Below are 15190 nucleotides of genomic sequence, written 5' to 3' on the forward strand. Positions count from 1 at the left end.
GAACTGGTCTGTGCTGTGCCCCATGCCTCAATTTTTGATTGTTTTAGAATCATTACATGAAGGAACATCTAGTTTCACAGAATTCACCAGAGCAGGAGAAAGAAATAGGAAAGTCAGATATAATAGAATAATTATGCACGCCAAGACCAACTGAAAAGCAGTCACCAACAAATGAAATCTATAGAGCCGTTGTCCGGGGCTAAGGTTGGGAGAAACAGGAACAACATTTTTATAAAGAGCTGCCTGCAGGCTACTGAGATGTCTCCATCCCAGCCTGCTGCAAGCAGTCCTTTATTTCTAATGGTGGGTCCCCTGGACGGATGTGTCTTCTGCCTCCTCAGGGTCCCAGATGCCATTCTTTGTAAGAGCTGCCACGGGTTTCTGAGACATCTTACCCTTAGAACCTGCTCAACGCCCCCCACCTGTGTCCCTGCAACTTCGTGCGCAGCCCTGGTGGTTCCCAATTCAGGAACTCAGCAATCTTCTGGTGCTCTACATGGAAGCCTGGTTAGCAGAAAGGATCATTGGCCCAGACCATGCCGAAATCTCAGAAATGGAGTGGATGGGCCAAGCCCTGCTAAGAGTGGACTCAGCCAACTGTGGGAACCTAGCTGAAATCACCATCTTTGGACGACCCAGTGCACAGATTCGATTAAAAAATATTCTCTTGAACATGACTACCTGGCACAAAGAAGACGAAGCCCAAAGAGCTATGAAGATAAATGAAGTTGAAGAGTTTTTGAAAGTCCGTGCCTCCTCCATCTTAAGCAACTTAAGTGCCAAAGGGCCGAAACTGGCTGGCAGCCCGCTTCCGCCAGAGTGAAGAGAAATACACCGCTGGATTCTTAAACCACTACACGTGTTTTCCTACCTGCCTTCACGAAGACCTTCTGTTTATTTTTCTTTGAAAATAACAATTTGTAGAACTATTCCAATATAAAAAAAAATTTTTTTTGGAAAAAAAAAAAAGGACCAGATTTGAGTTATCCATCATGACACCTTTGCACAATTTCATCATAATACCTTGTTTTCTTTTGCAGGCAGCCCCTGTCATGGTGTGCTATCCCCAGCATCCTTTCCATTCTTAAGTTAGCCTTCTGATCTGATGCCATACATCACCCTGAGTGTTCCTCACCTCCCTTAAGGAAAACGTCCCTTATAATTCCTTAAGATCCTTTAAGATGTTCTCCAGCAGAGGGGGACTGCAACTTCATAGGAAGAACAACATCAGCTGGCCAGACCACCCAGTCCTCCCACGGACTAGGCCAACAACCAAGGAGTGTACAGGGAGGGATCCACGGCTCCTGATACATATGTATCAGAGGATGGCCTTGCCTGACATCAATAGGAAGGGAGGCCCTTGGCCCGGTGGAGGTTTAATGCCCCAGCATATCGGGATGTTGGAGCGGGAGGGAGAGAGTGGGTGTGTGAGGGAGCACCCTCATAGAGGCAAAGGAGTGGGAGGAGAGGTCAGATGTGGGATGGGGGATTTGTGGGGGGGTAACTGGGAAGTGGGATATCATTTGAGATATAAACAAATGGAATGATTGATTTTAAAAAAAAGTGAGAAGCCCAAATGTATTTTAAAAAAAAAAAGTTGTTCTTCTCCATTTTATAGTCCCCTTTCCTACACAAGTCTATAAAGTTACACACACACATGTTGCAGTATATTTGATCACACTGTGAACCCTGAGATTGTATTACCAACGGGGGAGGGGGGGACGTTTCTAGTTGTGGTCTGGCTAAGCCCTTAGTATACAGCCTTATCTCAAACAATGAAGGTAAAGTTAGTTTGTAGAAGGAAGTACCCATGTTTAATTGCATGGAAGAAAAAGTGATGAATCGGAGAAAGATTTGACAGAATAGGATATCCCGAAGCCTCACAGAAGAGAGGGGGAAGGAGGAGCTGCTTGAGGGAGCAGCGCGGAAAGGAGAGGAAACTGTTTTACCGGGAGAGTTTTACAGAGACAAGTTGAAGAGAGAACAAGCCAGAGAATGAGAAGGAGCCAGAATATTAAAACAGACTGATGGAGTTAGTATGAGGCCAAGCAGAGCAATTCAGGAGAGGCAGAGAGGGAAGCTGGGTTGAATCTGTCAGCTTGGAGAGGAGTTTGATCCAAAGCAGCTGAGTTGGCCAAGTCTCCAGAGTTCAGAAGGAGCTAGGAAGTGTGAGCTTATTCAGCAGTAAGTCTCAGAGGCTGAGACATTCTAAAACATTCTAAGCCTAGATAAGATAGTATGGAGGCTAGAAGCCTCCAGGACAAGGCCTAAGTTAGCAGATGGAAGCTATAAGGTTCAGAGAGGAACTTACCAGAGGAAAGTAAATGTTACATTTACACACACACACAAGTATAAGTCAACATATAAGAGAAAGCCATTCTGCATCTGGATTACCTCACTTAACAGAATTTCAGAATTTGTATTTATTTTTCTGAAAAATGTCATGATTTCATTTTTCTTCGTGGCTGCATAGATTCTCATTGTGTCTAAGCACTATACTCACCTTGTCCAGGAACCTGTTCATGAACATCTGGCCTAGTTCCTTTCCATGGCTGTGGTGAATGTTGCAACAATACACATGGGTTTATAATTGTATTAGCTATTTTTCTGTTGCAGAAAATATGATCAAAATCAACTTAGGGAAGAAAGTCTCTTTCAGCTTACAATACCAGAAGGATAGAATCCACCATAGTAGAGAAGGCATGAAATGGAAGGGGGGCTGGAGACAGAGATCACATTTTATCTGCTCACAGGAAATCGAGAATAAAGGAAGTAGGGCTAAGCTAGAAATTCTCAAAGCCCACCCCCAGTTACCTACTTCTTCCAGGAAGCTTCTACTTTCTAAAGTTTCCATGACACACCCCACAAAATTCCTCCCATGGAGGACCAAGTGTTCAGATGAGCCTCTGAGGACATTTCTCATACAAACTTCCCACAATGAGCATCTCTGTAATATGTTCCATATTACACCCAAGACTTTCAGAGCAGAGTCACATGGCAGTGCTAATTTCAGCACACACACACACACACACACAGAGACACGCACAAGTATGAGCCCACATATAAGAGAAAGCATTCATGATTTGTCTTTCTGAGTCTGGCTTATTGCACTTTACATAAGTTGTGACGAACTTCCATACTGGTCTCCACAGCACTTGGACAAGTTTACTAACCCATAGAGGTGAATGAGGTTCCTCTTCCTCCTTGTCTTTGCCTGTATGTTGTCATTGTCCCCTTACAGACAAGCCTTTCTGACTGGAGTGAGGTGGAGCCTAAAGAAGTTCTAACTTGCATTTTCCCAGTGGCCAAAGATGCTAAAACCTTTCCAGGAACTCTTCAGTTCGGTAATCCAGTTAATTAGTGGGTGCTGTTTTGTATTGTTTGGGTTGGGGGGGCAGTGTTTAGTTTCTGCAGTTCTTTACCCATCTGCATTTAAACATTGTCTGCTGTCTAGTTGGCAAAGACTTTTTCTCACTCCATGGCCTCTCTTTACCATGGCTGTTGTTTTGTTCTCTTTACAGAATTCTTTAATTTAAAAAAAAAGTGAGATTTATTTACTTCTTAAATTTGTGTGTGGGAGTGCTTTGTCTGCATGTATGTCTGTGCACCGTGTACATGATGTGCCTACAGAGACCAGAAGAGGGCACCAGATCCCTCGGAACCATATTTCAGACAGTGGCGGGTTTTGGGAATCGAACCTGTGATCTCTGGAAAAGCATCCTCTCATCAGATGGCGAGGAAAGGCAGTCTCTCTGAAGGAGAGGAGACTGTGAGCCCAATGGAGACTTTAAAGGGGCTTTAAAGGGCAGAGAGGGGGAGTTTGGGAAAGGACTTGGCAGATGTTCTCAGTATGATGTTGCCTTTGGAGGCAAAGAAGTATTCTTAACATTCCATTGAATCAGGAGCTTCCAGTTCATTTGAGTTTCTGTATTTTAGGTCATTGTTGCTTCACTATCCACTGAGATATTTATTCAGGGCAAGAGAATTTTATGCAATTCCCTTGGAAATCCTTGGGGTTATACCTGTGTTTTTCAATTCCTGTTCTAAAAAGCATTGCCTATCCACATATTTTCAAGTATTTCCCCTGCATTTCTCCATTTCTCTTTGGTACTTTCAAACTTTATATATATATATATATATATATATATATATATATATACACACATACATACATACACATGTATATGTATAGGTATAGGTATAGGTATACATATATAATTTGTATATATATTAAGGCTTTGGGTACATTTTAAGTTTTAGTTTAATTTTTTTATAATTCAAGGCAGATGGAATCTAGTTTTATCCTTTTACATGTGGAAATCTGGCTTTCCCAAGAGCAGAAGTTAAAGATGCTCTTGTTTCCTCCAATGTATATCTGTGGCACTAATCCCAGGGTTGTGAAGAGAAAAGAGAGGGTTGCTGGAGCTTGCTGAGCAGCAAGCTAAGCCATATGGAGCATGAAGTTCAAACAAGTTTGGTTTCCAGCACCCATTATAGGCACATCACACTGGCCTATAACTAATGCTCCAGGGTATCTGACCCCTTGACTGCTAGGAGCAATTGAATCCACATGCATAGACTACATGTAGGCATACAAGCATGTACACTCACATAATAAATTAGGTCAATCTTTGGGAAAGCAAAGATACTGACTAAATACAGTGATGGACAATCACATAGGCAAACAAGATGGTGATCACATTACAAATCAAGGTGGCATTGTCCACATGGGGAGCCCAGGATGTCTAATGAGCCTCTTGGCTGTTCAGGCTCCATAGCACCACTGTACACTGAGACATCCTCCTGCAGGCAGCATTCCATGGCCAGCTCATTTGTGTAGCGAAGTCCTCTGAACCAAAACATGCTATTCTGGAAGAGAGTTTGGTCTTACTCAGATCACAAATCTCAGGAAGTCCCTGAAACTTTTGGGGTTCACAAGGCCTCTTGCCCCCAAGGGTGTGTAAGTGTCAAGGATTGCTGAGAAAAAGAATTCCAATTGTTGAGCTTTCTCCTAGCCCTGAAGTGAGCTCCAGGGTTCCAACTTTTAAGAGTTCCAACTTTGATGGGGTTGGCTTTTGGTATGCAGCCATCTCTGTGGTGTGTATGCTCCTGTAGGTGATCCTTCATTTATTCCTCCTGTAAGTGACTCCAATGAATTCAGTGGTTCACAAAGAAAGATTTAGTGGCACCATGACTGTTAAGACCTGCTTCCCTAGCATAGATGTAGCCATTTTGTTCCATGCCCATGAGCTCATTGAAGGTTTTGTGAGTTCTTTTTCCTTTATAAGATGACCCTGACATGTGTTTGACATCTAGCCTCAGCTTCCAAAGGCTATGACCCTGATCGATCAGTCTTGGGGTGTGGGTTCAATAAACTATCCCTATCTAACTGATATGGATGTTCGTGTGGTTTATGAGGTGATCCCTGAACCCCAACGATTACTGTGGTTTGCCTTCAGTACCCCATACTGAGTGAGGGTTGGGTGCTTATATCTCCCAGGTATGATGTCACACAACAGTCTCCACTCCCTTTCTCCTCTTTCTTCATTCAGTTCCCAGAGGCACACCGGGATACTAAGTATGAGAGACTCAGATGTGATGCTATCAAAAACATCTCCCACCTACACTCTCATCACACCCACGGGAATGCACCCCCTGGACCCATCTCTGCTCTGGTGTGGAGGTCAGAGTTCAGAGCTGATACAATACAAATGCTGGCTCCATCACACAAGGGTTCCAGATGCCCTCTGCTTTTTTATTTAACAAGAGTCTCTAGGCTCCCATCCAACTTATAATAATAGCTGTTGATGGAATGGGAATTTAACACCTGGGGCCCTGTGTAAGTGAGCTCAGAGAAAACAAAAACAGTGGCACAGGCTGCTGAGGCAGGAAGTCGAGAAAATACTGTCCAGGGCCTAAGTGCCTAAACCTATCACTTGCAACAAGAGGTGGTGACCAGCAGGAGGCGCTGTCTCCCCCTCAGGGCTCCTAGATCACACTGTTTCACCCTGCTATCCTTGTGCTTTGTTTATTTCTGCTTCTTCCAACCGGAACTGCTGTCAAATCCTCACTGTTTACCACTACAGGCATTTTTAGCCCTGAGGGGAAAGGATTTAGCCCCCCAGGTAAGAAGACATTCCCTGGGGCATGAAGTTCAATGGGGAGGAACTACCAGGCATGTACACTTTTAAGAATCTAAACTAAAAACTGGTCCCAGGGTCATGAGAGCAAGAGAGCTGTCCCTAACCCTCACCATCTGCAGCACTCAGGAGAGTTGGCCCTGCACCTCACCGGGGCAGCACAGTAGAGCTGACACTGGTGGCAGGGGACACGGTAAGCCAGGCCCAAGGGCATGAGCAATGGCAACAAAAAGCAAGAATGGCATCAGGAATGGAAGCTAGGAGCTCATATCTTGAACCTCGGAAAGGAAGCAGAGGTTGGAGTTTGTCTAAGGCCTTTTCATCATCTAATATGATAATCCCATGATTTCCCCGAGTCTCTTTGAGGGATGGGTAAAACATGGTTGTGTGTGTGCTGTTTTTCATGGCATACCATCATTGACTTCCTAATGCTGAGAGGTTGAACTTCAACTACCCACAAGTCCCTGGAGCCCATCAGGACCTGTTCTGCTGAACGTGTGTCCCCTTCCCCAGCACCACTGCCTCCCAGTCCAGCACTGTCACCTGCTCAGTGCCCAAACACTTTCTCCCTGCAGAACTCCCACCAGTTGTAGGAACCACTCTGGACATCTCTACCGACATGTTTTCCTGAGTGCTGTGCTATTGGCCATTTGCACCACCACTGTTTTAAACTTCACCCTCCTGCTTTCTGTGAGGTTGTAGTTCACCAGGGTCCCACTCGCTAGTCTTGGCTTATGGTGGTTTGAAAGAAAATGGTCTCCATCGGCTCACAGGGAGTGGGACTATTAGGAGGTATGGTCTTGTTAGAGGAACTGTGCCTCAGTTCTCTTTTGCTGCCTGCCAACTTGGATGTAGAACTCTCAGCTCCTCCTCCAGCACCATGTCTGCCTGCATGCTGACATGCTTCCTGCCATGATGATAACGGACTGAACCTCTGAAACTGTAAACCAGCTGCAATTAAATGCCTTCCTTTATAAGGGTTGTCTTAGTCATGGTTTCTCTTCACAGCAGTAAGACCCTAACTAAACATGGACTGAGCTCTTAAAACCTCAAAGCCCAACTGACACATTGCCTCCAACAAGGCCATATCTACCCCATAGGCCCCCACAGCTCCTGATGCCACCCCCTAAGCATTCTAATTTTCACTCTGTGGATGCTATTCTCTCTTCATTCATTTATTTATTTACTCACTTCATATCCTAATATCAGCCTCCCTCTCCTCCTATTCCCCCTTCAGACAGCCCCCTACCTCCCCTCCTCTGAAAAGAGATCACAGGGTATCACCTCACCTTGGCACATCAAGTCACTGTAGAGCTAGGTGCATCCTCTCCCACTGAGGCCAGACAAGGCAGCCCAGTTAAGGGAACAGGCTCTATAGACAGACAGGTTCAGGGACAGCCTCCACTTCAGTTGTTGGGGAACCAGCATGAAGACTGAGCTACACGTCTACTACAAATATTCAAGGGGCCTAGGTCCCATACTCATTCTTCTGTTGGTGGTTCAACTGGAATTTGTTGCCTGTGGGGCCGAGAATTGGAAAAAACTGGACGGACCTGGAAGGCTATGGGGGCCATTCTTATTCAAACCACCAGACACTCAACTTTCAGTTCTTTCTCAACAAAGAAACAAGAGCCTAATACAGCAAAAATATACCTCAAAACCTACAAAACAAAATAAAGTCATATCCAAAAAGATTATATACATATACATATACAACCAAATAGAAGTACACACAACAAAACTGTGGCATCCAATTATACATTAGTCTGTTGGTCAACTACTCCTGAACATGAAGTTCCTGGAGTGGTTGATATAACAAGTGTTATTTATTGAAGAAAACTGATTTCCCTTGCCTAGCAGGTACAAGTGACAGTTCAGTTGTCAACCTTTACCACTGTGGCCAGGTGCCAGGGGCCTGCTGGCCTTTAGGGGTACCAGCTAAGGTGGAACAGAGTTGGACAAAGGCCAAAGACTGAAGATCTATGACCTCGTAACTTTCTCTTATTGTTCTGAGGGCCAGAGATTGATGGCCTCTGCAGACTTAACTCTTTCATACTGTTAGTGCTGGTCTCGATAGAGTTAACTAACCTAGACCCTTGGGGCTCTCCAAGTCTGAACTACCTACAAAGAACATACATGGGCTGGACCTAGGCCTCTCTGCACATATGTAGCAGATGTACGGCTTGGTCTTCATGTGGGTCCTCAACAACTGGAGCAGGAGCTATCCCAAGAGCTGTTGCCTGACTGTGGGATATGTTCTTCTAGTTGGGCTGCCTTGTTTGGTCTCAGTGGGAAATGATGTTAGGTTAGGTTAGGTTAACCTTGCAGAAAGTTGAGGTGCCAGGTTATAAGATACCCAGGGGACCCTCACCTATTCAGAGGAGAAGGGGAGGAGATGGGGGAAGGATTGTGGGTGGGGGTGACCTAGAGGGGGACAGTAAACAGGATATAAAGTGAATAAATAAAAAATTAAATTAAGAAAGAAAAATTAAATGCTGGTCTCTTATTCTATAACTCTTTGTACTTTAGTAAACACTGATCTACGGTGATTAACACATGCTGGTTTGCAGAGGGGAATTAAGTAAAGGATTTATTGTTAGGGCTGCTTTCTCTGTGAAACTAGCCAGGAGCTCCATTGGCCAAGCCAGAGGCTCAAAGCTTGTTAACTCTTTGTGGAGTAGAGAGAACATAAAGGAAAAGAATTTAAATCTTTTACACATGCAATATGCACAGACACATAGACACACACACACATTCTGGTTGGGCCTGACTATTTGTCTCAACTCTACTAGTGTTCTTGCATACTTACATACATACACATATATTTACACACATATGTATAGGCAAACAGACATATGCATATATACACTTGGTGGGTGGGGCTGAGCCTCAAGTACCACACACATACATTTGGACGGATGTGTAGGAGGATGGGGCAGAACCATCCAAGCCACTGCTTTATTTCCTTTCTCTGTCCTTTCAGTAGTCAAAAGTTCTTAGAAAATTACCTCATAGATAAAATGTTACACAAAAGGGGAGTTACAGAAGGATGCTGATATTAAGCTCAAAGCAGTATTTCAGTCTCTGACCTCAAGGTACTGTGATTATAAGTTCTGAGCCACAGTTTCACGTAGACTTCTTTACCACAGTGCACACCTGTGACTCTATCCTTGGATCTGATCTAGAATGAATGTTTTTCCTTGATCACAAATTCTTCTGAAGTATCTCTTTTTAGCATAATTGTGAAAGCTTATTTCACAGTTTCTTATTATGCAGCCTTTACTTACTATTTTATGAGGAACTGACACATTCTATCCTGATTCTAACTTTATTATATATTTCTGGCAAAACAACTAGAACCATTTCATAAAACTTTCTTCCTGCTTTTACGCAACTGGTTTGCAGTCACAACACGAGTGTTGTGAAAACCACCACTAATTCAAAGCCAAAATGAGAACAGTCAACATTGTCTTAATCGAACATATAGATTCAGGCAAGTCCACCACAACCAGCCACCTAATCTACAGTTGTGGTGGAATCGACAAATGGACCATCAAAAAGTTTGAAAAGGAAGCCTCCAAGGCGGGAAAAGGTCCTCAAGTATGCCTGGGTCTTGGGCAAACTGAAAGCTGAGCATGAGTGTGGTATCACTATTGACATCTCCCTGTGGAAACTTGAGACCAGCAAATACTATGTGACTATCATTGATGCCCTAGGACACGGAGACTTCATCAAAAAACATGATTACAGGCACATCCCAGGCCGACTGTGCTGTCCTGAGTGTTGCTGCTGGTGCTGGTGAATTTGAAGCTGGTTGTCTCCAAGAACGAGCAAAGCTGTGAGAGTGCTCTTCTGGCTTACACCCGCAGTGTGAAGCAGCTAATTGTTAGTGCGAACAAAATGGATTCCACCGAGCCACCCTAAAGTCAGAAGAGCTACGAGGAAATCATTAAGGAAGTCAGCAAGACTAAGAAACATGGCTATAGTAGCATTTGTGCTGATTTCTTGTTGGACAACATGCTGAAGCTAAGTGCTAATACACCTTCGTTCAAGGGATGGAAAGTCACCTGGAAAGATGGCAGTGTCAGTGGCACCACAACACTGGAAGCTTTGGATCGCATCCCACCACCAACTCTTCCAACTGACAAGCCTCCGCAACTGCCCCTCCAGGATGTCTATAAAATTGGGGGTATTGGTTCAGTCCCTGTGGGCCAAGTGGAGACTGGTGTTCTTAAACCTGGCATGGTGGTTACCTTTGTTCCAGTCAAGTCAAGCCTGTTGAAATTCACTTTGAGAGCAGCTTTTTCTGGGTACGGCTTTTACTGGGCTTCAATGTAAAGAATGTGTCCATCAAAGACATTAGACGTGGCAATGTTGCAAAAAATGACCCACCAATGGAAACATCTGGCTTCACTGCTCAAGTGATTGTCCTGAACCATTCAGGCTAAGTTAGTGTTGCTTATGCTCCTGTACTGGATTGTCAAATATCCCACACAGCATGCAAGTTTGCTGAGCTTAAAGGAATGATTGATCCTCATTCTGGTAAGAAGGTGGAAGATGGCCCCAAATTCTTGAAGTCTCGTGATGCAGCCATTGTTGACATGGTCCCTGGCAAACCCATGTGTGTTGAGAGCTTCTCTGACTATCCTCCCCTTGGTCGTTTTGTTGTTCATGACATGAGGCAGACAGTTGCTGTGGGTGTCATCAAAGTTGTGGACAAGAAGGCGGCTGGAGCTGGCAAAGTCACCAAGTCTGTCCAGAAAGCTCAGAAGGCTAAATGAATATTATCCCTAACACCTGCCACTCCAGTCCTAATCAGTGGTGGAAGAACGGTCTCAGAGTTGCTTGTCTCAATTGGCCATTTAAGTTTAATAGTAAAAGACTGGTTAATGATAACAATGCATCGTAAAACCTTCAGAAGGAAAAGAGAATGTTTTGTGGACCCCCTTTTTTGTGTGTGGCAGTTTTAAGTTAATAGTTTTCAAAATCAGTACTTTTTAATGGAAACAACCAAAAACCTGTCACAGAATTTTGAGACCCATTAAAACTAGTTTAATGAGAAAAAAAAATTCTTCCTAAAATTATTTGAGTCAATAAACATTTCTGTAAAATAATTCATTTATTCATTCAGTCAGTCAGCCAGTCAGTCATTCTTTTTTCCCATTCAGCAAACACTTTACATGTGCAAGCTCTTCGTGGCAGATGCTGGATTGTGGAGGGGAAGAGGGGTGCTCCTGCACTAGAGTTGGTAGGAAGGAAGCCAGCTTCCGGGGACACATTTGCTCAAGCAGCTGACTCACTAGCCTCATGGGAGGGAAGAGGGACCTATACTGGGTGGCCCCAGGTCGGGAGGGAGCTTGAGGTGGCCTGGCTGATGGGGCTTGTGGAGGCAGACATCCAAGCTTGGAGCTCTGCTCCAGATCCTGCCTTCTCTCATTCTTTTTTTTTTTTTTTTTCAAGACAGGATTTTTCTGTGTAGCCCTGACTGTCCTAGAACTCTGTAGACCAAACTAGCCTCAAATTTATAGAGATCTCCCTGCCTCTATCTCCTAAGTGCTAGAAATAAATGCATGCACCACCACCACAACCCAGCCATTCATTATATATTACACTAAGGTAAAAGAAAAGTTATCACATTGTAAGTTGGACAAGACAAATCAACAAAAGGAAGAGTCCAAGAGAAGGCACAAGAGTCCAGAGACCCATTCATCTGCACACTCGAGAATCCCACAAAAACACTAAAGTGAGAGCCATAATACATGGACAAAGGACCTGGTGCAGACGGTGCGGGCTTTGTGCGTACTGCCTTAGTCTCTGTGAGCTCATACAAGCTTTGTTCACATTGATTTAGAGAGTTTGTTTTCTTGAGGTAGAACGCCCTCTGAGTCTTGCATGAGTTCCACCTCTTCTGCAGGGTCCAGTGAGCTCTGAGGGGAGCGATTTGATGGAGAAATCTCATGTAGATCTGAGTTTTCCAAGGTCTCTCACTGTCAGCATAATGACAGGCTAGGAGTCTGTATTTGTTCCCATATGATGTGGGAGAAAGCTTCTCTGATGATAGCTGAGGGAGAAACTGACCTATGAGTATAGAAGATTATCATTAGGAACATATATATTATATATATTTATTACATATATAATAAATATATACGTATATACACATACACACTTGTTTTTATATATACATACATATGTATATATATAAAACCTTGACTTTCCCCTATGTCCCTGAGTTCTCTAGTCTTAGGGTTTTCGTCACCCAAGCAGTACTGGGTATGAATCCATCTTCTGGAATAGACAAGTCAGTTGTCATTTGGTTACTTCCACAAGCTTTGTGTCACTCTTGCCATAGCATATCTTGCAGGCAAGACGTCACAGTAGATAAAGGTTTTGCGGATGGTTTCATCTTTACCTTTCTATTTTGGTAGCCTGAAGAGTATGAAGAGTATCCCCCTGCACCATAGAGCACAGGAGTGATGGTTCTGTACAGGCACTAGCTTGACTTCTCTGTGTCCAGTGAGGTGTGTAGGTGCTGTCTTCAGCCACGGGGCCTGCTGCCAGTCTGTGATAAGCAGCCTATAGTCCTGCCAGCAAGCTAGTTGTTGGCTGACTCCTATGGGACCCTATGGCCAACAATTTAATTAGATGTCACCCAATTCAGGTCCTGGGAGCTACGTTTGGTGGTGAGATATGGCCAGTGGAAATTCTGTCTCCTCCATAATCTGAGAAAGTCATTTAGATTGCCTTCATATATGTGTATATTTGGGAATTTTTCTACCCCTCAAATGCCCCCTAATTTCAGATGTCTCTCCTTGTATGCCCTCCATCAACCAACTCTTGTCCCCTCCTCTGTACTTGATCCACCCACTCCAGTGCCCCCATACATCCATAGTCATCGACTCTGTTTCCCTTTCCTAACAAGACCTGTTCCCTCGAGCCCCTTACTCTCTATACCTACCTACTGTGGCTCTGAAGAGTGTGTTTAGTTATCATTGACTTCACAGCTAATATCCACATGGAAGTGAATTTCTACCACATTTGTATTTCTGGGTCTGAGATACCTTACCCAGGATGATTTGTTTTCTGATTATGTCCATTAACCTGTAAATTTTGTAATTTCATTTTTTTTAACAGTAAAGTAATACTCCATTGTGTAAATATACCACATTTTCTTCACCCATTTTTCTGTTGAGAAACATCTAGGTTGTTTCCAGTTTTTGGGTTGGGTTTTTTTGTTGTTGTTGTTCTTGTTGGTTTTTTTGGTTTTTTTGTTTTTGTTTTTGTTTTGGGGTGTTTTTTGTTGTTGTTGTTGTTGTTGTTGTTTTTGGTTTTTGGTTTTTCGAGACAAGGTTTCTCTGTGTAGTCCTGGATGTCCTGGAACTCACTCTGTAGACCAGGCTGGCCTCGAACTCAGAAATCTGCCTGCCTCGGTCTCCCAAGTGCTGGGATTAAAGGCTTGCCCCACCATTGCCCGGCTGTTTCCAGTTTCTGGATATTATGAATAGAACAGCTATGAACATGGTTGAGCAAGTGTCTTTGTGGCAGGATGAAGTATCCTTTGGGTATACACCCAAACCTCATGTATAGCTGGATCTTGATGTAGATCAAGTCCCATCTTCTGAGGAATTGCCTTGCTGATTTCCATATGGACTGAACAAGTTGGCACTCTCACCATCAAGAGATGAGTGTTCCTCTTACTCCACATCCAGGTCAGCATGACCTGTCACTTCTTTAGTTGATCTTAGCAATTCTGTGAGTACAAGATGAAATCTCAAAGAAGTTTATATTTCAATTTCCTAATGGATAAGAATTTTTTACCTTTCTTTATGTCTTTCTCAGCCATTTGAGTCTCCTCTACTGGGAATTCTGTTTAATTCTGATTTATAGATGAATCTCTGGGTCCAAGGACAGCTTGGTCTACAGACTGAGTCCCAGGGATACAGAAAACCAGAGAGAACGGGGTGGGTGGGGCTGGATTATAAAGTGAAGAACCCAGCCCCTGACCTGGAAAGATCAAGGTAGCAGGTAGTATGCCAGCCCAATAGCAGGTAGGAACTGACGGGATTCTGGGAGAACCTGGAAGCTACATTGACTTTGGTATGTTAAATAGGCACCTCTGTCCCAGGTCTCAAATTCAAGCATAAGTCATTCTCATCTAAAGTAACTGTCCACTGGGAAAGTGTGTCCTGCAGTAGGACCAACCACCTCTTTAGACGTTAAGACCCAGCAGAGTGACCTCAGGGGCTCTTCAGTGGCAGCAGCTAGAATTGTCCTTTGATTCTCTGTAGAAATCTGTCAATCTCAAAGTGTTTGCTCTTTGTTGGTATGCTAATGTCATGTACCACATATCAAAATGAAAACAAAAACACTAAAATCGCAGCATAAACATCTTTTTAGCTCAAGGAAGCTGAGCCTGTAGGTAGTTAAGAGAGTGGTTGGAAAAGAAGGGAATGAGATCAAATAACGAACTCTTTTAAGTCTCCCTAAGAAATGCTACCTGTTCCATTTCAGCTTTTACCTTTTGTAATTATCTTTCAGGACAGTTGCTTTAGATGAGAATTACTTACGGTTGGATTTGAGACCTGAGACAAGCCGCAGAGGTGTCTATTTAGCAAAGCAGACCAAGCCTCCAGGTTCTCCCAGAATCTTTCAGTCCCTTCCTGCTACTGCGCTGGCTTACCTGTCAGCCTGAAGGACAAAGGTTGTGTTTATCTTTTCTCCTGTCACGTAGCCAGAAGGTAGGTCTGACTCAGGAATGGAGTTAGAAACATAACAAGAGAAAAATTCTTGAATCTGGGGGGTTGGGGGGGTGGAGAAGGGGTACAAATCCCACATTCCAGAGTCTGCTTTGCTGCTGGAAAAAAAAAAAACCAGCACCGGGCAATGTGACAGCAGTGGCTTCTCTGCTTTGAAGGAGGTGGGAGGGGCACCTCATCAGCCAGATTCGCATCATAAATTTAGCTGGTAAAAATCAAGGTGTAGGCCATCTTCTCTCCGGTAAGTTCCTAAGCCGGGAACAGTCAGCAAGGAGACACAGACCCCAAGAGTCG

The 15190-nt window shown here is 43.9% G+C and overlaps 1 protein-coding gene and 1 pseudogene across 2 annotated transcripts; both read left to right on the forward strand.

Annotated features, from left to right (window-relative positions):
• The first annotated feature begins 399 nt into the window (after positions 1-399).
• On the forward strand, positions 400-951 carry LOC116101721 (oocyte-expressed protein homolog). The gene has a single exon (XM_031385499.1). The coding sequence runs from the start codon at positions 497-499 to the stop codon at positions 821-823; it is 327 nt and encodes a 108-aa protein (XP_031241359.1). The 5' UTR covers positions 400-496; the 3' UTR covers positions 824-951.
• Positions 952-9590: 8639 nt separating this feature from the next.
• On the forward strand, positions 9591-11199 carry LOC116100290 (annotated as a pseudogene). The gene has a single exon (XR_004122557.1). The product of XR_004122557.1 is annotated as an elongation factor 1-alpha 1 pseudogene (transcript).
• Positions 11200-15190: the final 3991 nt, after the last annotated feature.

The sequence above is a fragment of the Mastomys coucha genome, unplaced genomic scaffold (assembly GCF_008632895.1).
Source record: "Mastomys coucha isolate ucsf_1 unplaced genomic scaffold, UCSF_Mcou_1 pScaffold21, whole genome shotgun sequence".
In the NCBI taxonomy this organism is placed as follows: Eukaryota; Metazoa; Chordata; class Mammalia; order Rodentia; family Muridae; genus Mastomys; species Mastomys coucha.

What these genes read in the sequence shown, in the direction of transcription:
- LOC116101721 (XM_031385499.1), top strand. Translation starts at nt 497, where the DNA reads ATGGAAGCCTGGTTAGCAGAAAGGATCATTGGCCCAGACCATGCCGAA.